Here is a 25,462-nt window from a genome sequence, read left to right as displayed (position 1 = left end):
TAAAGATAAACGCATAATGAGCAGGTGGAATGTACATCTAATTCTTAGATTGTTTAAATACTATTTAATTTTGAATTATTATATAATAACTGTCTGTTGTTGCCTTCATGCTTACCCTAGAATCTCTGCTTTTCTCTTTTCCTAGTTGAACTCTACAGTTCCCTACAAAACGGTGTCTACAGGACTACAATCAGTTTCTCTCAACATTTAAACAGAGTAGGTTGCACACACAAAAAGCATTTGTTAAGCTTTCACTTACAGTGCTTTGTAATTAAGCAGGTCACCATATTGGTCAGCCATAGGGCTCTTTGTTTCTACTTGAGTGGTTGCCTCCTTCCCTGTAACTGAAGTAAATTGACTCTTACATTAAGAGCTGTAATACTTACCTTATAGGTTTAGGACACCTTAGGAAACCTTGTAAACTGCAATAGCCCTTCCACGCTCAGGCTCTCTTCGCTCTCCCTGCCCCAATTCCTCCCACCCCAGTACCTCTAAATTTATAGTACTATAGCCACTCCCCCACTTTCTAGATCCTATCTGCTTTCATCTGGGATAATTCCACCCACCCCCATTCTACTACCTACATTTTAATAGCACCTATTAGCTTTCATCTAGCATTCTCCCATCCCCCTTCCAGTACCTTTACCTCACCACTCTTCTGGTGTTGCATCACCAGGTAAAACAGTTCCTTAACTCACTAGTTGAATCACAGATAATTATATACTCCTCTTTACTACCCCTCTTGTTCACACCATACCTCCTTACCTTGTATGAAAACCAGTTTCTCATGGGATTTCAGGTCCCAAAAGGCCATACTATCACCCCAGTTGTAAATCCTTCCACCTTCAACCATACTTACAGTACCAGATCCTATCCAACATCTTGTTCAGTCTATCAACATCTCAACCCTAGGCACATTGGCTCTAGATCCAAACACTACCACAAACTAATAAACAAATTCCTGAAGTTCATCACCAAGTATAGACTCAACCTAATACTTGGTGGTGATATTCACCCCAACCCTGGCCCACTCACTTCAGATACACATACCCCCTCTACTTGCAATCTAAGCTACAAACCTACAATTAATAGGCCAACTAACACTCTCCTAGTCTGTCATCTCAATATTAGAAGCATTAATAACAAGGTACATGAATTGCATGCACTTCTGGATGTCCACTCCCCTGAGATTCTCTGTTTATCTGAAACCTGGTTAAAACCTAATACTAAAGACAATGAAGTGTTACCACCTGGGTACAACATACACGGCTGGATCATGCTTGAGGAAGGGGTGGGGTAGCTGTACTCTATAAATCTGAGTTGAATGTCACCATAGATGTAATACAACCTCCTCAGATTAATAACTCAGAGATTCTTGCCACCAAATTGCAACTTAATAAAAATAAATGCATTAATATCATCTGTATGTACATTCCCCAGGTAACAATATATCTACATTTGAAGATATCCTGCACTGGCTATCATGTCACTACCCCCAAGAAACCCTACTACTTGGAGACTTTAACATAGACTGGGGCACCTGTTCCTCAGAATCCCCAACCACCCATATTAACCTGCATGCATTTACACAAATCATATCCACCCTACCAGGATAGGTAAACCCAACCAAAAAGAAAGTATACTTGACTGGGTACTCATAAACTGTCACCCCCAACTGTACACCTCTGATACCCTCCTTAATGACCTAAGCGATCACCTTCTTGCATATGTAATTAAGCTCAAAACCATTAATTCCCAACAACCCTTACTCAGAAAGGTTAGAAACAGTAAAAACTTTGACCTTGCCAAATTCCATCAAGAACTAAACTCATGTAATTGGTCTATTCTAAAACACCTCCCTTTAGAGGAAGCAGTAGCATACTTTAACAACAAATTCCTTGAGATCCTTGATTTGCATGCACCTGTTCGTTCAAAGAGAACCAAGGCAAAAACTGCACCATGGCTTTCTATAGAGTCTAAACTCAAAATTACCCTTAGAAACAAAGCATGGGCTTTATGGCGTTCTTCTAAAGACCCTCAAGATCACATTAAATACAGGCAATCCAGGAGCGAAACCAAAAAATCAATTTTACAAGACAAAAAAACAATACTACTGTAATTTACAGACAGTAAATCAAAATAACCCTCAGAAGTTTTGGACAGGTTTAAATAATCTACTACATCCTGGACAAACTTCAATCCCAATCCCTGCTGCTACTATTGATAAAACCCCTGAAGATGTTTCTGATAGTTTTAACCAATTCTTTACTGAGACAATTCAAACCGTAGTTAGCCAACTACCTCCTAGCTCTCCTCGTCCTGAAAGTAGCACCCCTAGAAACCTACTCACGTTCAGCTTCCAACCAGTTGCCACTTCACTTATCCATACCTTGATCAAAAAATTAAAACCCACTACACTTTCTGCTGATCAACTCCCTGCCGAGTACCTACAAAAATCAGCTGATGCTATTGCTTACCCCGTCTCCATACTAATCAGTCGAACCATAGTAGAAGCTAAAATTCCCACCATCTGGAAAATGTCCTATGTAATTCCACTTCACAAAGGAGGCAGCTCTACTGAATTCTCCAGTTATAGGCCAATAGCTATACTTTCTCCACTTGCAAAGATTATTGAAAAATGTATTCATAGACAACTCATGCACCACCTAATCCAAAATCGCCTTATGGCTGACACTCAGCATGGCTTCCGTCCTCATCACAGCACTACTTCAGCCCTCCTAGCCTTTACTAACACCATAAACCATAATCGCAACAATAATTATATATCCTCAGCCCTCTTTTTGGATCTTTCCAAGGCATTCGATATGGTTGATCACCAACTTTTAATCCACACCCTGCAAACATTCTGTCTAGATACTGGAGCCCTCCAATGGTTTCAATCCTACCTGAATGGTCGACAGCAGGCTGTCCACTGGCAGAACAAACTCTCTAACCTTCTACCTAACACCCTTGGAGTACCACAAGGCTCTATACTAGGGCCCTTGCTGTTCTCCATCTTCATTAACTACCTTTATACGGTCATCCCAAAAGTCAGCTGTATCCAATATGCTGATGACTCTACTCTGATTTGCTCAGCCACATCTCCAGTAGAGTTATGGTCAGCTACCCAGACCACCTTTAATACAATAGAAAACTGGCTTTCTGAACATCGTCTGATCCTAAATCCCAAAAAAACTAAAGTGCTGTTATTTTCACCATCACGTAGGTCTACCGCTTTCACCTTTACCATAAAATCAAATGATGGCACAATAATCTCCCCTGACCCATCTACAAAACTATTAGGTGTCATCATAGACAATAATCTAAAATGTAACCTACATATTAACCAAACTATCAAAACCATCAATAAAAAACTAGGGTCACTTTACAGAATAAAAGCCTTCCTAACCCCTCCAGCTAAAATTGCCATAGCTTGCTCTCACCTTCTTTCAACCCTTCTGTATGCATTCCCTCTACTCTCGACTTTAAACAAGATTGTCCTTAACAAACTCTCAATTTGCTACAACCACATTGCCAGGTTTGCCACTGGGCTGTCTTTTAGGACACATCATTGCATCAATCTAAATCAGCTTGGGTGGCTTGAACTACTCAGCCTAATCCAGTATAACCAACTGATTATGGCCTATAAAATCCTTTATAATCCGGACAATACTCCTGCACTTAAAAATATTATCACCCCCTATAACAGTCCTAGACCGCTTTGATCCTCTAACAAGCTACTAATTCAGACTAGCAAAATTTATAACACAGCCAGTGATTCTCTCTTTGCAAACTCTGTAAGTAGATCCTGGAACTCTCTCCCAGCTGATATTACCTTACTTTCCACCTTAGGTCAATTTAAAACTAGACTCAAACAACATTTCTCACTTAACTGGCTATGTCAATGTATCAAGCATGGCTAACTGTCTCTAGAATGTGTAAAAATCTGTTTACCAGTTTACTGTGTAATTTAATTTAATCCTGATTTGTGCTCAGGATTAACTGTAACCTGTGGAACTTGTTTAACTTGCTTACTTATGTAATCTCTGTAAATAGTCTGTTTGTATTATGTAATGCTGGTATTATGTAATGCTGTATCTGCTTACCCTTGGAGCTTTTCTCCCCGGGCCTCTGCTGAAAATGGATATGCATCCAGTCGGACTATCCCGGTCAACAAATGTAAAATAAAATAAAAATAAAATATTGAATACATAAGGAATTTATTTCTGTCTGCTTTCAAAGCTAACAAACTACTTATTGATGTTCTGTCATTTATCCCAGGAGGTTTTGTGGCATTTAATAAAACTTGCCAGCATGTTTCCCTTTGTTCCAAAAACAAAGACCAGCTTCCTCCTGTCATTCACTACTACTTTTCCAGGATACAATATACAAATTTCTTAAACCCATTGCAATTAACTGTCTGTAAAGAGCATTAGTACTATCTTCTCCTTATAATATATGTGCGTTGATATATTCTTTTTAAGGGAATTCACTGTCTTTCCTGTGCAATCGAAATTACCTGATATAGAAAAGACTCTATTGTAGTTCCCTATGGTCGCATAGGTAGTCTCGTGTATGTACCTGCACTTTTTACAACGGCAACACACTTTCTCATTTTTCCCCATTAACTCTCCATTGCACTCTGATTTCTGTCTTTTTTTTCTTTTTTCAAACATATTCTTTAAGTTCCTACCCTATATAAAAGCATCTTGGGTGTGTATCCCAATTTTTCTGTTAATTCAAATGCTCCAAACATACCCCTCTATTTTTTTCTATTATATGCCTAATAATTGAAGAATATTGTTTATAAGTTATAGGAAACAAAATTCATTTTTGGATCTATTTACCAGAATATCTATTTACAGAAAGCCAACCTGTTCAAATCATCCGCACTGGTAAAAGAGGAATCTCGTGAAAGTCCAGATGATAAGACTGTCACGTTTGGTTACTGAAGATGAATCATTATATTAGGAGCTTTCCTCACTAAAATAAATATTTATAGAAAAGAATTACCTCCCACAAATGTTAGATGACCAGGAAACATTGGTTTTGAGGGACAGATTATCCCATTATGCCCCCCCCTTTAACATATCCTGATTCTTTGTCCCAAGTAATAACAAACGAGTTCAACAACAACATTGGTTGTGTTTTTACCTATGACCATTGTATAGATTAAATGAATGAAAGCACTAATCTTTACCAGTGTGTTCACATTGTACTTACAGTAGGATCCGGTTCTTGGTGTTGAGTTTCTTCTGAGTACCAATATTTAAGCAAAACCAGCATCCACATTATTGACTCTGACTTGCCCATGGTTCAGTGTTCTCCTTTGCTGTCACTTTATTTGATGTTGAAGAGGTAAAATCAGGGGCAAGAGTATGTAGAAAGGATAGCAGGCATGTGGAAAATGCTGTAAGTCTGGTATTAGACTTCACATTTTTATATGTAAAGCTAATGCTGTCCTATTCAAACCAGAGAGTAAAAAGGTCACATGGACAAACCAATTAGTAAAAAAGTACAAGAAAAACCTAGCCAAGCTAGAGTTTTTCACTGTGTGTTACCAGGTATTTTTTGCAGACACCTTAATGGTTATGGACAGCAGCTAGGTGTAAAGACACCATGTTTCTAAAGTGCAGCCAAACAGTCCACTTATGCATTGCTGACAAGGTCATAAGAAGGCTGAAACATGCATGTCCACAGCTAGTGGGGTTTGGCTTTATTGGCCTGAATGTATCATAAGATCATAGGAGGTTACTAGGCTAATGACCCTAGGGCCCTTATAGGCCTAGCCAAGTTTTACCCTTATTTCCACGATCAGCACCTATCACCTCTAAGAGGGATATAGGTGGAGCCCCTGGGGTGAATTTACGGTTACTCATACAGTCATCCAGATTGTGTTTGAAGAGGGCCAGTGAGGTGCTCTGCTTGACATGAAGCAGGAGTCTGCTCCAAAGGTGTGATAACCTTTGGAAGACAAATCCCTCTGTAAGGTTCTATTAATGTCACATACCAGGTTTAGGCCATTAGAGCGAGTAACCCATGTGCCATTTGTTACAGATATGCAACATTTCCAATAAAGCAGGGTCAAAGATTGCCTTGTATGCAAGGCAGAGATCACCTCTGAGTAGTATGTATGAAACAGAATAAAGTGACAGTGATTTAGACGATCCTCATAGGACAGATGCTGAAGACTGAATTTTCCTTGTGATGAACCTTTTTGGTCTCTCCAATTGCTGCAGATGGTTGGAAAGGTACATACCAAAAGGGGCATTGTGCTCAATTATTTGCCTGATGAGATGATTAATATAGAATGCTGTTCTTACCACTATGGAGACCATGGTGATCAAAGGTAAGTTTGCTGTCAACCTATGTGCCTAGGTCTCTCACCACTGAGTGCGTACGTAGGGTGTTATTAATGTGGTAGTTAGCAGGAACTTCACTCTTACAGAAAGGGATGATAATACATTTTTTGCATGGAGTTTAAGGCCATGATTTTGGCACCAGTCATTTGTTTGTGTAAGACCCTCTTGTAGGATGTTGACATCATTTGGCGAGTCTGTGACAGCTCCCAGTTTGCAGTCATCAGCAAACTGTCAGCCACAGACCTTTAGTTTTAGCTTGCACTTCTGAGAAATAGATTCCAAACATAGAGGTCCCAGGACTGATACCCGTGGAACACCATTGGTTACAGGTCTGCTGTTGGAGGTGGATTCCCCTATTTTGACTATATGGGTTCTGTCAATGACCCAGTTAGCGACCCATCTAATAATATACAGGTTGATACCTGTCTGGTTGAGTTATCAATTATGCCTGAGTGGGGTGTAGTGTCAAAAGCCTTGGCTAAGTCTAGGTAGGCTGTATGCACAGATTTTCCCTCATCAAGGGCCTTGCTGACTGTTTCGAAGAAGTCCACCAGGTTTAACAGGCATGATCTCCCTTTGACAAATCCACAAAGACTTAAAAAGAAAAAGTAAAAAGTCATGGATGTTCAGAAGTTGTATAACTTAAACACTTGATGTCCTTAAAGGGTCATCTGCATATATCCCATGGGTCTCTGTTACAGGAGGTTTAAGGTGTTGCACAGTGAAAACTCTAGTCTGGCTATGTTTTTCTTGTAGTTTTTACTAATGCTGTGCTGTTGTAAAATTTGTTAGTATGTCATCTTTGCTGGCTTAAGTGCTGTAGCTTTCAGCTGCAGTGAGATTCCTCTAATTTGATTTTTCTTTCCTACCTCCCTTTTTTGCAGCCTAGAAGATGTTTGCCTTGCGACAGCTTGCCAGTGTTGGGAGAACACAATGCCATTCACAGGCTGCTGCTGTCTCACTTGTCCGATACAATACAACAACTGCACAGCAGGTAAGAAATTGAATGGCAAGAAATTTTTGAAGTTCATTTTGTTAATGAAGTAGTACATTTTCCATTTATTTTGTTTTAGCAACAGGTTTACTGCTGGGGGGAGGGTCTGGCAGACATGTTCCTTTTTACATTGCTTTTGTGTTCGTCACCAGTGGAAGGTAAAATGACCTTTTAAATGCCTGATTTGCCAACATTCAATTTGGCTGTCCTAGTATGACTGAAAAATGCTGTAGATTGCTGTTTACCAAGACTGCGGCAGTTGACTCTCTTAGCTGGAGGCCTGAAAGGGAATATAATAATGTAGGAGATAATGGGAAGCATAGTAAGTCATGACCAGCTTCAGATTCCTTGGTTCATGTAGGATATTCCTTGATTGCTAGGAGTGAAGTCTCATACAGAGGATGCTAGGAGTGAAGTCTCATACAGAGGATGAAGGACCAAAAAGAAAGTTTCTGTATATTGCTAAATTTTCTTGCGTGTTACTTTTTAAATGTTGGGTTGTTCATTTCAAAGTTTTCTTCAAACACAACATGATTTGGTTTAATTAAGAGGAACCCCCCAACCATGTTCTTTTGACTCTAGATATAGTCACTGGGACTAAAGTGTGTTGAATGTATTAGGTTACGACCAGTTGGATAGTAACGGGGGTAATGGAGATATAGCAAAAAGAAGGGTTTGGGAATAGGAAGAGATGGAAAAGATTAATATTATTATATCATGGAATGTAACTGGTTTCCTTGACCAGGGCAAATCTTCTGCTTTTATAAAGGTATTGGCCAGATTATATTTCCACGGGAAACCAATCTCAATAATTCAGAGTAGCAACGGTTGATCTGACAGAGTAGATGAGAAGGTTACTCCTCAGAGTGTAGTTGAGGGAAGGAAAAGGGGAGTGGTTACGCCCATTAAAAAGGCAGGCTAAGATGAAATATAGCAGAAAAGGAAATGGCTAAGCAGGCAAGGTTTGTAACTGTGACTACTGGTATGGGGGAGTTACCTTTGAAAATACATATGTAACACGTGAATCTACTTTTTCTGAGTTAAAACACTGTCGGGAAAGATAATGAGTTCTGTCAGGGAGTACTAGTAATCGGGGGAGACTGGAATATTACTTGTAATACTAGAAATGTGTCAGGAGGTCCGAGAAGTGTACAAGTACCATTGGAAGGAAAATATTTAGAAAAACATATGAAAAGGTTTGGTTTGGTTTGCTAGACCTTGCACTTTACACAAGGAGGGTAGAGAATGTATTTATTTCTCCCAGTTGTACCATACCTGGTCCAGATTAGCTAGGATTTTTATACATCACGTGTGCATATATGTATCAAGGAATGCGCTTTGCTTTCAGGTCATGCTTCAGTGAGTTTGAGATTGAAAAGTAAAGGAGAATAATTGACACATTTTATTTACATTTGTTTACCGGTGTAGTACATTGGTATCAACTCATCATATTCAGGTACTTCCTGAGTGAAATGATTCACAAAGAGAAAAAAATGGATCAGAGAGGCAGTAAGCTATATATAACCAGAACAAAGTATCAATATATAACAAACCATATACAGTGGTGATTAATAGATGTATCAACAATTGTGATAGCATACATTTTACATGATTATCTTTCAGGTTTAATGGCAAGGTAGAAATGATACAGGGGTAAATAGAGGCAGAGAGGTGGAGTTAAGAGGTATTAAAGTTGAGAGACTTGGGTTAAGGACTGAGATTCTTAGGTGATGTGTCCTGCTGTGTGCCAACTACAGTTTGATGTGGTGAGGAGGATTTCTTTTAGTTCAACTCTGAAAGTGGAAAGTATTAGTTTAATTCCTTTAGGTGGCAGAGGAAGATTCCCATATTTTAGGAGCAAGGTTGGAGAAACAGTTATTGGTGCGGTGTAGCCTGGTTTCTAGAGTTTGGAGTGCGGTGCTGTTTGGGAGAGGTGATGGAGGCTGTAGTGTTTGTGGTATAAAGTTTGGCAGCTAATGGAGGGGCATGAGTTATGTTGGAGAAGTTTGAAGATGACAGTGCCTAGTCACTGCACTGGGAGCCATTTGTCTTTTTTGAGGGTGAGGCAGTGGTGCTCATGAGAGGGTGAATTATTGAGGATGGGACAGATTGTTTTTTTTTTTTTTTTTTTTTGAAAGTCTGTAATGCAGAGGTGTTTTTTTTTTTTTTTTTTAAAGACTGTGGCCTTGTTATTGTTACTCCGTATTTGATTTGGGCCAGTAGGGCTACTTTGCCTGTAGCTTGCCTGGCTGGTTTGGATAGGTGAGTATGCACATTGACAATAGCCTTATCTTCAACCAGTACATGGCCACAGTGGTGAGGAAATCCTTTTATGTTGTGCACCTTATAAGTAAGGACATGACATCTAGGTCCAAAGAGGTCATTGTCCACCCTGTATTCTGCCCTTATCAAACCAATCATTGAGTACAGTGCTCCCTTTGGTATGTACCTGACCAGGCATAGCAACAACTAGAGCGACCTCAGAGGTTCTTTACAAAAAGAATACAAGGGGTAACAAAGCTGCCCTTTTCCGAGCAGCTTAAAGCCCTTTCCATCTACTGAGTCTTCTATAAATTGCTGAGGGGTGATGCCTACATATTCGTAAGTCGAAGAGTACCCAGAAATACAAGGTCTAGAGACCTGAATTTTGTCTGTGACTTAAACAGAACATGCTGGAGAGACAGATGTGTCCTAGAGACTCCCTCTACTATGGAACAGGCTTCTCATCCATTTGAAGCTTATTTAATTTATTACCCAATTAAGCGTAACCTAGACCACTGGCTGGGCATAGGAAATTTACACCAAGCCTGGCACCCATGTCCCTTATGGAAAGAGGTAGCTTATAAATGCTTAGTTCTCGGTGACCTATTTGGATACAGGGCATCATTATTCTTTCTGGAAAATTTAGCTAGGTTTAGAAAGCCCCACTGCGTCATTAACCTAGTAACAGTTTATGACTCTGAGATCTCCTGTTACAGTCACTCATTAACATGTGAAGTAGTGCTGTTCTGTATCATCCGTGAGACATTCATAGTATATATTCAAATCAAATGAACATTTCATCCTTTTGCATTTTTAAGGAGCTGACACCCATACTCTGAAGTCCCTTGAGGTATTTTATATTTTAATCCTGCTCATCCTCTGGCTTATTTCTTCAAGATAGTACAGGTTAATGGAGTCTCTCTTTTTCTGCATGTCTTCTGTTGCAGGCTGTGCCTCCATTTTTGCCTTGCCCTAAGCTGCCTCCGTTGTCTCAAGTCTATCTGAAGATGATGTGTCAAGACTGGCCTTGCTGGTTTTCTGTGTTGTAGGGAATCCAGGTTTCTTGAGTGGGATGGTGCAAGACCCTTTTCATTCATAATAAGCAAAATTGGTTTCCATAGACAAATACAGAAATGCATAAATGAATACAAAGATGCAAAACGTTACAAAAAAGATGCAGCAGGAATGTATGTTATATAGATATGTAGTAAATTACAAGAATGTACCAATGTGTACGTGTGTGTTTATATAATTGTATATCAAATATACATACCTACAGGCAAATGAAGTAAAGAAGATTCCTGCAGTTTGCAGAGAGGGATATGTACTTGTTTCACATTTTACAAAAAACTACAGTAATACCGGTACAGCAATAACTTTATAAAATAATAAAAGCCCGTGAATAAAACCAGAAATTTTATTTCACAAACAAAACGCCTTCAGTAAGCGCTTTCTTCTCTACAAATACTGAGACTTCATTAGACTGAAAGTGCATCATTGAGAAAAACACTTAAATATTTAAAATCACACAGTATCAGTCTCCTGTATGGCATTTATGTATGTTGTACTGTAAAAGAATTGTATAAAAGGATATATGAACATACATATGCAGTACAGACAGGAGACAAAAACAATGCCTTGGGAAGGAATTTTATGAATGACGTTTAAAACTGTTTTTAAGTTTATACTGCTGGTATTTATCTGAAATGTTTGTGTGGTCTGCATTGCTCTGAGTATCACTCATCTCTGCATTTAATTTTGATTTGAAGCTCTTTATTTAAGGTTTGATCACTTCTATTTTGTTTCTTATTCTAGTATTACATTTGTTTTGTTTTAGGTTTTCTGTTCTGTTGGAGTTAGGAGTTCCCCACCCACCCAAGCAGTCCTTGTGTTCAATTTGAGGGCTTTTGAGTTACCCACCCCTACTATAAATCTCATTTTAGACACTCCTCCCAGTCCCATCTCATCAGCTTACTCTACTGAGTAGAGAGATAGATCATTTGGGAAGGCCCACCCCCTTAGTTTATCAACCTTAAGTTATTATGTTTCATCCCTTACCACTTAACCAAAAAAATTGCACTTTATTCATCTGTTTTTACTGTATTCATGTTTCTTCCTACTTTTGCTTTTGCTGCCTGTTCTTAAAAGTACTCAGTTGCATTTATTCTGCTGCATTTATTACTGCTTGTTAGTAGTCTGATTAAATTATAACTGTTGTTCTTTTACATTAAGAAGGTTTGTGGTCTGCACTCTTGTGGCAGAACAGGTAGCTTACATCCTTCTAAGTTGGGAGTTGCTGATTGAAGGCTTTGTGTCTGTTATTCTAAAAGTGTCTTAGTTCTGGTTTAAGCACTTGGACTTCGGGCCAGTTATTTTACATTAAGGTTTGTGGTCTGCACTCTTGTGGAAGGAGAGGGTAGAGTCTGCCCTTCTGAGCCTGGAATTTCTGGTTAAAGGCTTATTGTGTCTGCTTATTTGAACTGTTTCTTTCTGAAATTGGTGTGCCTTGTTTGCTGTATCATAGACTAGATTCAGACCTGCTGAATCTAGCTTTGTTTGTGTAACTTGAGCAATAATCCAGGCCATCTTTGTTTGGAGAAGGTTCCCCTGCACCCTCATGGCAGGAGTGTGCAGTTAGAACTTGTCTGATTGAAGACTGCTGGAATGGTGCTCAGTTTTTAGCTTTTTTATTAGTTAATTTGTTTAAATCAGGTTGCTCGTTTGCTACTGTTATATTAAAAAATTGCACTTTATTCATCTACTTTTACTGTATTTATGTTTCTTCCTACTTTATTACTTTATTTTGCTTTTGCTGCCTATTCTTAAAAGTACTCAATTGCATTTATTCTGCTGCATTTATTATTGCCTGTTTGTAGCCTGATTAAATTGTAACTGTTATTCTAAGCCTTTTGATTTAAGCACTTGGTTAATTTGTTTAAATCAGTTTGCTACTGTTATATTTAAAAAAAAAAAAAAAGCTCTAGCTTGTTTTCCTGCCTTTCCTGTTACTAGAGTAGTCCAGCTACTGATTTCCTGTATTCAGGACTGTATTGTAGTTTCCGAGTTCCCCAGACCTTTCTGTGTTGGAGGGAAGCCTCTCAACTTATCAGTGGGAGTGGTTTTCCTGCCTTTCCTGTTACTAGAGTAGTCCATACACTGTATTCTGTATTCAGACTGTATTGTAGTTTCTTCCCCAGACCCTTTCTGTGTTGGAGGAAGCCTCTCAACTAGGCAGCGGTAAGCACTAGGTAGCCTATCTACCACAAGAGGAGTGGTTTCTAGCTTCCTTTCAGCTTTCTGCTTTAAAAGCCTGTGTTTGCGTGCAGCACCACTAAGTTAGGGTAAACTGTTACCAGTGCCAGAAAGTCTGCTCTTCAGTTTTTCCCTTAGATCTTGCTAGATCTCTTCTGTCTCGCATTTAACTAGCTTATTCACCTAGCACTTCATCTGGTTTCTTGTAGCAGTTATTGTAGCACACAAGTGCTAACAGCACTAAATGTCCTATAAGGAAACAGCTCTAGTACTTATTAATAATGACATAATGACCATCCCTCCTGGTATGTCTAAAGTTTAGTTCCCTGTGCTTTCTCCTGTTAACCTGGTGAACTTGGGCATTCTGAGGCAGTGTAGCAACTGCCTCATGTACATAATCAACCTTCTCCTCTTACCTCCCAACACTCAGACTTGTATATCCAAACTGGAAGACGTGCACTCTCCAACCAAGACCGGAATAGCTGGTCAAGAGGAGAAAGGTCAACACCTGCACCACACGACATGGAACACATAGCCCTCCAGAACACCCACCATCACAGCTCTCACAAAAGAAACACAAACCACACACCTACCTTCATGGAGGCTCTCAATAGAAATCTACCCAAACAGCATAGACCTCCAAATCAAAAATGCACTCTACCACCACAACACAGCACAAATCACAAGACACATAGCTCACCTACACAGTGTACCCCTCAATCTAAGCCCCTAAGGGAAAACAGCTTACCCAATACACTAATCATAGGTGACTCGATAGTGAGGCACAATGATGTCCCACTCACTAGGCTGAATAAAGAGAAGGTAACAGTCAGCTGTCTGTCTGGTGCCAGGATCCCACACATAACATACTCGGGTCATTCCACAACAAGTACAAGTATGACTCTGTCATTGTCCATGTGGGTGTGAATGACCTGAGGCATACCTCCCTGGACTACATGAAAAGAGACATGGAGGAGCTCTTGGATTATGTGGCCCAGGCAGGTATGACCCTAGCCCTGAGCAGCATCCTACTGTCGCCAAGAATGATACCTTATTACAAGCAGAAAATGATTGACTTCAGCAATTGGCTAAGCTTCTGGTGTCATTCTAAGGGGATCCAGTATCTGTCTGCTTGGGATGACATGATTGACAGAACTCGATGCTTTGCCAGAGATGGCCTGCATCTGTCACACTGAGGTTTCTGGATACTGGATAAGGCTCTTGCCACCCCTATTATGCCTTTTGTAGGCGGTGTTCCAAAGGTTAAATTACCATTGTAACAGCTATAAATAAATGCACTCTGCGAGTCATGCTGCTCAACGCTAGAAGTCTAAATCTCAATATGCACTCGTTCGAAGCACTCCTCAAAATGGAGAACATCGACATTTGTGCTGTAACCGAGACCTGGTTTTAAAGCAGCAGAAAGCACCCCTGTGGTACCAGGCTATAACTCATTCCACACCTTTCAGCTCCAGAAAATGGACTGAAGTTCCAACGGCGGTGACATCTCCATATTCATAAAGGATATGCACACCTCCAGCCTAGTAGCCCAGCATAACGCATTGGAGATACTTCAGGTACAACTAACACTGGGTAAGACTGCAATTCAGATCATTAGCCTGCTATAGGTCCCCAACCATGTCCCCCAACTCTTTCCACATTCCTAAGCACCCTGGAAACTGTTAGGGTGCAGCTCAACACTCTCATACTGAGTGACTTCAGCTACCCCTCCATCAACTGGGAAAACTAGTCATGCACCAATGCACTTGCCCAACGTTTCCTGGAATTCATTAATTCCAATGCGCTGGACCAGGTAATTTTTACCCCCACTAGAAGAAGCAACATCCTTCATCTGGTTATTACTAACATGGGCAACTGTTGCTAAACACCAATAGTCAATTCCTCCCTGATTAGGTCTGACCACAAACTAAATACCATGGAAATCAACATGTCACCCACACCAGCAAAGGTAACCACCGTAAAAAAACTTCTCCAAAGCTGACTTTGGTTTCCTAAAAACAGAGGTGGCTAACTTCATGACACCCATGCATATGGAAAATAGGTGCATGACCGCTGAATCATACACCAATGCACTGTACGAACACGTACATAAATGTGTGGAACTAGCCATACCCAACAGAGCCAAGATGCTCTCCTTCAAATAAAGGAAGCCAGTCTGGCGGTCCCTGCCATCAGCAAACTCTACAACAGAGGGAAGAAACTGTTGCAGAAAAAGGTGAAGTCCCAAGACTGGAAAAACTCCCTTATTAGCCTCAACAAAAAGTTGAGATCCCTCATGAAAACGTCTAAAACTAGCTATGAAGGCAGAATTGTGGCAAACACTAAAAACAACCACAAAGCCTTCTGCAATTATATCAAGAATCTCCATGGCAGTACCCAGATTTGCTCCGAGTTATTGCACAATGGTACCTACTATACTAAGCCAACAGATATTGCCAACCTACTGGCCGACAGATTCAGTGCCAACTTTACCACCCCCCCCCCCCAAGGGCCAATCACAATACCGGAAGAATGCCAGGCACTCAGCATTACTGCAGCACAGGTTAAAGCTGCATTGTCCAAGGCCAAGAATACAGCTTCCATGGGACCCGACAATATCCCTGGCTGTGTTGTACATGAACTAGAAAGTGAACTGGCACCACATGTGTGCCCTTTTCAATCACAGCCTCACCTCAGGCTTTGTCCCTACAGAATGGTGCAGTGCTACAGTCATCCCTCTTCATAACAGGGGAGCGACTACAGACCCTGAGAATTATCACTCCATTAGCCTGACAAGTCTGATAGGTAAGGCTGTAAAGCGCACCATCATGGACCTTATTAACAAGGATATAGGAAATCTCCAAACTCTGGATCCCACAGAATTTGGTTTTCTGAAGGGGCGATCATGCCTGCTCAACCTGGTTGACATCTTTGAGTCAATCACCAGATCTGTGGATGAGAGCAAGGCAGTGCATACAGCCTACCTCAATCTGGCCAAGGCCTTTGATACCATTCCCCACTCAGGAATTATTGATGGGCTTACCAAACTAGGCATCAATCCCTATATCACTAGGTGGGTTGCAAATTGGCTCTCAGAACCCACAGTGTGAAAGCAGGAGACTCCAAGTCAGACTAGCAACCAGTCACAAGTGGAGTCCCACAGGGATCGGTCCTAGGTCCTCTCCTGTTTGGCATCTACTTCTCAGAAGTCCAGGCCAACATGGAAGGACTCTGGCTGACCAAGTTCGCTGACAGTTGTAAGCTGGGTGCCATTATTAACTCCCCAAGTGATATAGACATCCTACAGAAAAGCCTCACTGAGACCAATGACTGGTGTCGAAATCATGGCCTTAAGCTTAATGCCAAAAAGTCCATCATTATTCCCTTTGGGGATAACTCAGTTCCCCTAATTACCACATTGATGGTAGCCCACTGAACTCTGAAGGCGTTATAAGAGATCTGGGGACACAGGTTGACAGCAACCTCTCCTTCAACCACCACATTGCCACTGTGGTCAGAAAGTCCTTGTGTGTGGCACATCTCATTACCAAGAGTTTTGCATCCAGGAGCAAAGATGGCATCATCTCTCTCTACTCTCCCCTCATTAGATCAGTCATCGAGTATACTGCCCCATTTGGCATGTACCTCACTAAACACCTGCAACAGCTGTAAAGGCCACAAAAGTACCTTACGAAGAGGATCATATGCCTTAAACACATGCCCTACATGGACAGGCTCAAAAAAAAAAAAACTCAAGCTTTTCTCTGTCTCATATCCTCTATTAAGAGGCGATCTCTGCTTGACTTACAAAGCCCTGTCTGACCCAGCCCTGTTAGAAATGTTACACCTAAAGAAATCCCAATCCTTCCGCACCACACGCTTCAGGGACCTCAACCTTATTACCACAATCAGCAGAACATGTTGGAGGGACAGGTTCATAACCCAGAGACTGCCCATGCTCTAGAATAGACTTCCTATACATGTATAGCAGAGCACCTCACTGGCCCTTTTCAAGAAAAATCTTGATGGGTAGATGGGAAATAGAAATTTCACCCCAGGGATCACTCCAGTGGCTCTACTTGATAGAGGCACTGGGAACTAATGGTGGCATGATGCTAGGGCATTTCTATGGGCTAGGCTTGTAAAGGCTCCAGGACCATTGTTCTAATACACACCTATGAACCTATGATATAAACCCCCCTGAAAGAATGTTTAACACTGAAGATGAACTAGGGTGGCTTGAATATTCATGGCAGGTCAAATTAAATGCATGCTACCATCCGGGTTTGAACAGTAGAGAAGATTTTGTGGCTTACTTAAAAAGGAGAGGATTAGAACATTTAATTGTCCTATGATTTTAAGTATTTTTTCTCAGTGATGCATTTTCAGTGTGATGAAGTCTCAGTATTTGTAGAGACAACTGCACTTACTGAAAGTGTTTTGTTAAATAGTTTATTCATTGGCTTTTATTTTATCTTGTTTCACATTTTACTAGTAGTAGTGCAGATGTTCACCATTTTAAGTACTGTAGTTAAGTTATCTTCACTCTCTGGAACAAATGGATACTTACAAGAGGAATATAAATGTTTTTGTATTTTTCTTAAAGTAGGTGTAAAGTCTTTTCTGAAGTAACTTTGGGAGACAATTCCAACAGGCTGGGGTCGGTTTAGTGAAGGATTTATCGCAGGGAGCTAATAAGTACTGGGGTGTGTTAAGTTTATGATCTTCAGTGAGATAATTTGTTAATTAGAGGAGACAGTACCTGTCATTGAGAAGTTTGAAATTAAGTTAGCATTACTAGTAATTGACCCTAGCTGAGACGAGAAGCAATCTCTTGCTTTCTTTATGGTTAAGCTGTGATACTCTGTGTTGCTGGCAAGATGTATAAATGTATAAATGTCATGATTTTATTTTCTGAAGCTTTGTTATAAGTTAGTGCTGCTCGAAGAGAAAGAAGCTGCAACTGGCAAAGCATATTCCCGTGTAGGAATTAAGACATTTAATGATAGTAAAATATTAAGCTTCAAATATAAGAATATTTGAGGAGGTATAGGCCACTTTTAATTACTGCAGGACTTCTGAGATTATGCATTCTTTGTGATGTTGAAAAGATGGGGTAGCAGGATCCCTGAGTATATTTGTTCATCTTGATTTGGTAGGAAAGTTCCTATGGGGTCAAAAATGACGATGGGTTGATGGTTGTTGAATTTTTTAAAGTCTTTTAGTGGTACCAAAAAAACAAAATGGAGGATTTTTATTTTACTTTATATTAATTGCCAACTCATAGCTCCAGCTCCATACTTCATTGAAATCTTGTTGCAGTTTAGAAGATAAGGTGCTATGTAGCTTTGGCTTCATTTATTATGAAAGTGTCATCAGTGTAGTGAGTGTGGTAGAGCCTAAGGAAAGTTATGCTGTGAGGTGAGAAGAGCAGCGGGCGTAAAATGGATCCTTTTGTCATTCCCTCAGTTGAAGAGTTCCTGTTTCTAAGTGACAGTTTTGGCATAGACACCTTTTAAACCATGTTATTCCTTCAAGGGAGAATCCAAAATCTTCACATTTGTGCAGTAATAATTCATGATAGATTATCTCATATGCCCTTTTGAGGTCTAAAATATATCTTCGTTAACAGGCCGTAGTCCATTTTTCACGTGTGTATGATAACTGTGAAGATTTCAGCCTACAAATGGCATACAGAAAAATGAAGCTGTAGAGTAGACTGTTTCCATTAATTTATTTTCTTCCCCCACTTCAAAACATTTAATACATTTTCCATGTTCATACATTTGATTTGCTTGCCCAGATTTATGCAGGGTTGAATAACTAAAATCTTCCAATAGTAGCACCTCTCCATGTTGGAATGGCTTGTCACATTTGTTAATCATGGATTCAGGCTCCTTGCTTTGTAAAAATATGAAGAGGTAATTGTGACAAAAGAAGGTACTGCCAGCCCAGCTTGCTGGAATTTTGTAAGTAATTATATGTCATTTGTGAATATCAAACTAATTTATACAAGATGCTGGTGTTTTTGGTTACTTCAGAGAGGGAGCTACCCTGTAGCAGTGAGACTGAAGGTGAGCCACAGCTGCTAGTGGGTACTGATGTTCTCTTGGACAGAGTGACTGCAAGGGCAGAGGTGAGTAGTAGTACCCAGGCTGACGGTGAGGCACCGTTGTCCGAGGATGCCAGACTTCCTGTGGAAGGGGAGCTGGGAAAGGTTACAAAGAGAGAGTTGAGACAGGCTCAGCTCTTGGACCCTACATTGCAAGGCTTGAGGGAGGTAGCTAGGGAGGTGTCTGATTCTCAAGGAAAAGGGGAATCTGTGTAGTGGAACAAAGGGTTACTGTATAGAGAGTGGACCCCTGAGGGAGGGCTGGAAAATGAGAGAATACATCAGTTGGTAGTGCTCAGAGACTACTGTCTGGCACTTCTAGCCAGAGCCCATAACATTCCCTTTGCAGGTCATATGGGCATAAAGCATACCAAGAGACACGTTATGCAGAACTTTTATTGGCCTGGGATTTCCAGGGATGTAACAGGATACTGTAGGACCTGTGAGCAGTGCCAAAAAGTAAGCAAGGCTGGAGACAAGTTCAAAGCTCCTTTGATGCCTTTGCCTGTGATTGAGGAGCCATTTCAGAGGGTAGCTATGGACATTGTGGGGCCTTTGAGGACCCCATGCTCCACAGGAAAGAAGTATATCCTAGTGGCAGTAGATTATGCTACCAGTTACCCTGAGGAGGTGGCTCTGTCCTCTATCGGGGTAGAAAAGGTGGCAAATGCTTCGCTAGAGATTTTCAGCAGGGTAGGCTTCCCAAACGAAATACTGACAGAAAGAGGTGCCAATTTCATGTCAGACATGCTGGCTTGTCTATGAAAGCACTGTGGGGTGAAGCACCTAAATATCACTCCCTACCATCCCCAGACTAATGGTCTTGTGGAGAGGTTAAACTCTGCACTAAAGACCATGCTATGGGCATTTGCAGACCAGTTTAAGAGGGAGTGGGACAAATGTTTGCCCCATCTGTTTGCTTACAGAGAAGTGCCCCAGGCATCCACAGATTTCTGACCTTTTGAGTTGCTGTATGGGCATAGAGTGAGGGGACATCTAGATTTGATTCCCGATAAGTGGGAGGATGAGTGTGAATCTCACAAGGAGTCTGTTGTGGCATATGTCCTAAACATCAGGACAAGGCCCAGGGAACTCTTGGACTTGACCTAGGAGAACCTGGCAGAAGCTCAACACCAGAAAAAGGTCTGGTATGACAGGAATGCTTGAGCCAGGAAGTATGCTTTTGGGGCAGTTCCTGTCAGATGCAACAAGCTACAGGCAGCTTGGGAGGGACCCTTCAGAGTGGCAAGGAAGGGCAGTGATGCTAACTACCTGGTAGAACTGCTAGGCAGGAGGCAGAGGCACAAGCAGCACCATGTTAACATGATGAAACCTTACCATGATAGGGAGGTCCTGGTACCAAGTATTTGCAGTAGGAGGCAGGAGGAGCCTGAGAGGGATCTATGGCTACAGCAAGCCAGCCATCAAAACCCCAAGTTACTATAGTGGAGCAGGCATATGATGCAACAGTGCAACACTGTAATGGGGTCAGCAGTGCCAAGGCAGCTAGGATCTGAAGACAGGATATGGGGTAATGTATTCCCAGATAGGCTAAGCAATGTTTCTCAAGGTTCACTTGAAAAACTAGCTTGAGTCATCGAAGGATGGAAGAAGTGTGACAAAAGGATGAACTGCCAGCATGGAAATTTTGTAAATAATTGTATCATTTGTGAATATAAAACTAATTTATACAAGATGCTGGCATTACAAATATATTTAGAACTGTATGTTATGTGTATATCAGACTGCTTTGTACAGATGTTTGTCATGAGAAGGTACTTGTGCTTAAAAGATATCCACAGTGTGCCCTACTGGAAGAGAACAGAAATGTGCATGCACTATTGTAACTGTTTAAATGTATACGTTAACAGTGGAAACTGGAAGGTTAACCTCAGTCCATCAAACTTTAGAAACATATTTGAAATTAAATCACTTTATAGGCTAGGCCATAAAGAGGCCATCTGACGGGTTTCATTGCAGCTAGAGAGAGTCTGTACTAGGAAGCTTTCTGTATTGTCTTTGGGGTGAACTAATTGCTGCTTTGGAAGCATGAAGGAATGCAATTGTTTTATGACTTCCAGCACCTGCCAAAGATCTGAGCAAAAGCCCCTGTATGAGTATTTTTACAAGTAGATGCTAAATACTGCAAGCTTCAGCAATGGAGATTTTGCATAAGAACTAGAAGTCAGATGACCAGAAATTGTCATTCTCCAAGCTATCCCAGCAGTAATATTTTAGTATTATTTTGGGAAGTCCCTGAGTGAGACAGAGCATTCTTGATTCCGTCTTGGACCTGACGACGACAACAAGAATCATTCACCACATCTTCCTTGCTGTAGTAGTAAGGTTTTAGGGTATAGTAATTCTCTTGGATACAGTCAGGAATATAGTGAAGCTTGGTTTAGATTATTTTTCTTTATTTATTTGAGACTGTCCTTCAGTGTTGTTTTAAATGTTTCCTGGGATTTTGAATTCTGATGTCCCTGCGAAAATATGTTTAGTATATATTTTGTTCTTTTATTATTAGCCCTTTCATTGTGGCTGATCTGTGTAGAGATAGTTTTGAGAGTACTTGCATATTTATTTGGTGACATTGTGTGAGCCACTCCTAATAGCCTTGCTTTTGGTCAAACTACCATTTGTATTAATATTAATTTTACTGAGTATATTGGGTGCCCTTGGAAGAGCCTTAAGGTAGCTGGCAGAATGGTTCTGGTAGCAGTGAAAACTACCATATAATCTGGGCAAGAGGGAGGATAGCTAGTAAACCTGTCCCAACATTTCCCAGTTTTGTGTGTGTGTAAATCAAATCTCAGAGTGTGTGTGAACCTACTTGGGCAGGGACACGAAGCACTGGTTAGACAGAGAGAGTGTTGGTGGACTTGGCTTGGAACCCTGGCTAAGGACTCAACTTACTGGGGATCTGGAGGAAGAGGGAGAAACCAGCCCCAGACTGACTGTGGTCTCTGTGTGCTCTTAAGGGAAGTTGCACTTGATGCAGAGAGCTGCATCTGGAAATACTGTTTGTACCTGTTATCGTCTCAGTGATTGAGGCTTCTTGATTACTGGTTGGCAGTGGTGGGTCATCACAGTAATATTATTTTTTCCTCTCTCTTATGCACTGTCACCATGATATATCTAATGTTAAATATTGGGGAATTTAATGCATATTAAGTGAAGGGGCTCCAAGTACTAAAGCTAGCCAAGTATGACTGTGCACAGAGATGCAAGCATACAAGGAAGCTGATGCACATCGAGACGGCTTGGGCAGTGGAAGGGGGCAGGAAGAATGATAAGCCTCCTACCACTGCCCAAGCCATCATCATGTGCATCGGCTTCCTAGTATGCGTACAACTCTGTGCACAGTCATACTTGGCTAGCTTTTGTACTTGGAGCCCCTTTCACTTAATATGCAGTAAATGCTCCAGCATTTAACATTAGATATATTATGGTGACAGTGCATAATAATGAGAAAAAAAGTTAACTTTTATCTACAAAGAAGCTAACATTTGGAAATCCTGCAGTAAAACGATATTGTGATTTTTTTTTTTTACATTCTGTAACCAGATGTGATTTTTCTGTAAGGCGAATTCTATTAAAAGTTCAGTTAATTTAAGAATGTTTGTTAAAGTATTTAGATAAAAGTCCATTAATTGTGTTATTAGTCCTTTTGTTACTAAAGTATTTGTCATAACTGTACTATTAGTCCATTTAAAGCAAGGAGTCAGTCTGTGAACAGTCTACTCTTCCTTTCTGCAAATGCCTCTCTTAACCCCTATACCATCCTTTTTTGAAAAGGAGGAATGGTTCACATGTCCTGGTGATCTTTCTCTTTCCTTCGTGTACTGGGGACTCTGTTGAAGTTGACATCTCCTTTTTCAGAGCCCTTCCCTTCTCTACTACTGGATGTTGTATTTTTCTTTCTGTATGATTAGGCCCCTGGAAGATGCAACTTCACCACTGCTGGCTAATTAACTTTCTGTTTTAGTTGCCTAAAATATTTGATTAGTAGCTGTAGTGCAGCTCATTTCTGAGGAGTTTTAGCAGAACAGCACTTGAAACCAGCGTCATAACTGTCGTGGCAAAAACAGCCAAATGTAGTCTGTTGTCACTTTCTCTAGATGAACCCAGTTCGCTCTACCAATTTAGGTTTCATGCAACCAAGACATTTGTCTCCCTTTACCTACTCTGGTATCTCTTGAGGTCCACAGATTATCCCTCCTATATCTGTCCTCTGATTCAATTTGCGTGGGTTGTAGTAGATCTAAAAGCGTCTCTACTGCAACCATTCTGTGAGTAGAAATCTCTACTTTGTGTCAGTGTCATCTATATGATCTGATTGATGGCAAAGAGATTTCTTTTGAATGCTTTTCAGACTACATAAGAAGAGTAGATATAAAAAACTTGTGACTTTTTTTTTGCCATTTAGATATAATTTGTATAAATTTACTTCTCTGTTATCACATATGGAGTTTCTGGCCTTACCTTGTAGTCACAGAATATGCAGATTCTTTCTGTTTTAGTTTTAAGGCATCGATTCTGCCGGAGTTGCACACAGCTATATTACTACTTAAAGCTGTTATACTACTGATTTTTGGGATAGTGCTACCATTATAAAACCACTAATTTTTAAATCAGGAGAGTAAGGAGCAGAAAACCAACAATCTTGCATTGCATTACACCTAACTCTACCAGGTGTCCAGGTGTGTGCATTTTGAAGACATTCTTGGACAACTTAGGCATGTTTTGTTTAAGTATTTGTTACTCAGTGTGTACAGAATTCAGCATGTCTGGTTATCCAGAGCTCATTTCCTACTGTTAATTTGAGAAGATTACAAAAGACCCACTTTGGCTAAAGATGGAGGATGCGTACACAGATTAACAACTAAGAACTTTTATCTGATATCAAATAGAAGTTCTCAGTTTTTAATCGTGGGTCATACTTCATTAGTTTGTGTTTTGTCTTGGTTTTGGAACATTAAAAGAGAAGTAGGTCAGTACACAGCCATTGGAATTCACAGGCAACCCTTCCACTCAGACTTGTGCCCTGTTGAGTAAGTAGTATTTTACCCATTGAATTGCTTGTGGATTGACATTTTATGCTTTTCTCAGTTATTCCCTCGTGGAAAATTTTATTACTAATCCTGTTATGTTTTCCTTCAGAGTGCCCCCAAGAAAACAAAGTTTGGCCCCCTGAAAGATGAGGATCGGATCTTCACCAACCTTTATGGACGCCATGACTGGAGGTAAGTCTTTGGTTATGTCAAAGTCAGCGTTTGTCTAGTAGGCTGCTGAGATCCAGGTTTCATTCTGAATTTCTTGACAAAGTTAAATGTTGGGTGCCATTACCTGAGTACTGTTTGGTAGTGTAGGGTCTCACTTTGAAGCATTATGGTATCCATTTGGGTCAAAACAGTGTAACTGAAGTGCTTGTTTTCTGGTCAAAGTTCCCAGAGACCAGGGCCAGTGACTACACAAAGAATTGGTTTCTATTAGGAGAGCTTGTTTGTCAGTCGATAACGTTTTCTAATATTTGGATAGTCTGACTGACAATATTAGGGGGTGGGTCTGTCTACACATGTGCATTTGATATGACTATTTGGGATAGGTCTGTCTACGCACGTGCATTTGATATGACTAGCTGTTTGATTTTTTTTTTTTCTGTTACCTTGCATAGGCTGAAGGGGGCACTGAACCGTGGTGACTGGTACAAGACCAAGGAGATTTTGCTGAAAGGAGTTGACTGGATCCTGAATGAAATTAAAATCTCAGGACTTCGAGGCAGAGGTGGTGCTGGATTCCCCACAGGCATGAAGTGGGGTTTCATGAACAAGCCTTCGGATGGCAGGTAAAAAGCTCATGGAATAAGAAAAAAAAAATTATAAGCATACAAAAATGTATTTCTCTGTCTTACTGTGCACAAGTAGTCTGTAGTCAGATATGGTGGAAGTGGCTCAAAGTCCTTTCCTTTTCTTGAGTGAGTTTGAGGATGAAGTTTAAAATGTTATGTATTTATTTGTTTACATTTTGATCAGGTTAGTCTCACTAGGCCAGTGGCCTCTCTTCAGTTGAGATTCTAGGTGGTATTCCTACTGACTAGGCTACATTTCACCAGGTTATCAGGAATTTCCCCTAAGTTTTTTGACATCTGCTGTGGGACATTTTACATCCAGTTGACCTACCTCAGGCACAAGGGGCATCTTTAATTTCTCATACTTAGGACAAGTAGGTAACTAGTTCTAAAGTGGTTCTAAAGGGATTTGTCTTATATGGGGAAAAAGAGATATTAAGGCAAAAGTGCACTTGTCTTAGGGAGAGGAGGAGTTCAGACTAAGTTATTTCTTATGTTGATTATTTGCTTTTAATTTGTTAACATCATTTATAGTTGCCATTGTGAAGCATCAGCAGCAAGATGTACCGTGTAAATATTTATCTTGTGTCTATGCAGTATTTGCATTTGAGTTTGCAAACCCTGACTAG

At 40.5% G+C, this 25,462-nt stretch overlaps 1 protein-coding gene across 1 annotated transcript in view; it reads left to right on the top strand.

The window, feature by feature from the left end:
- The window catches only part of LOC122800429 (NADH dehydrogenase [ubiquinone] flavoprotein 1, mitochondrial-like), a 315,965-nt gene that overhangs the window by 465 nt on the left and 290,038 nt on the right, over positions 1 to 25,462 (top strand). Inside the window, exons 2-4 of the mRNA XM_044069874.1 lie at positions 7,247 to 7,356; positions 24,146 to 24,228; positions 24,660 to 24,830. Of these exons, the coding sequence (XP_043925809.1) occupies positions 7,255 to 7,356; positions 24,146 to 24,228; positions 24,660 to 24,830 (356 nt within the window). The 5' untranslated portion in view covers positions 7,247 to 7,254. The remainder of the gene's footprint in view (positions 1 to 7,246; positions 7,357 to 24,145; positions 24,229 to 24,659; positions 24,831 to 25,462) is intronic.

The sequence above is a fragment of the Protopterus annectens genome, chromosome 4.part0 (assembly GCF_019279795.1).
Source record: "Protopterus annectens isolate FY-2018-M chromosome 4.part0, PAN1.0, whole genome shotgun sequence".
Lineage (NCBI taxonomy): Eukaryota > Metazoa > Chordata > Ceratodontiformes > Protopteridae > Protopterus > Protopterus annectens.
This window is presented reverse-complemented; position numbering and strand designations above follow the sequence as displayed.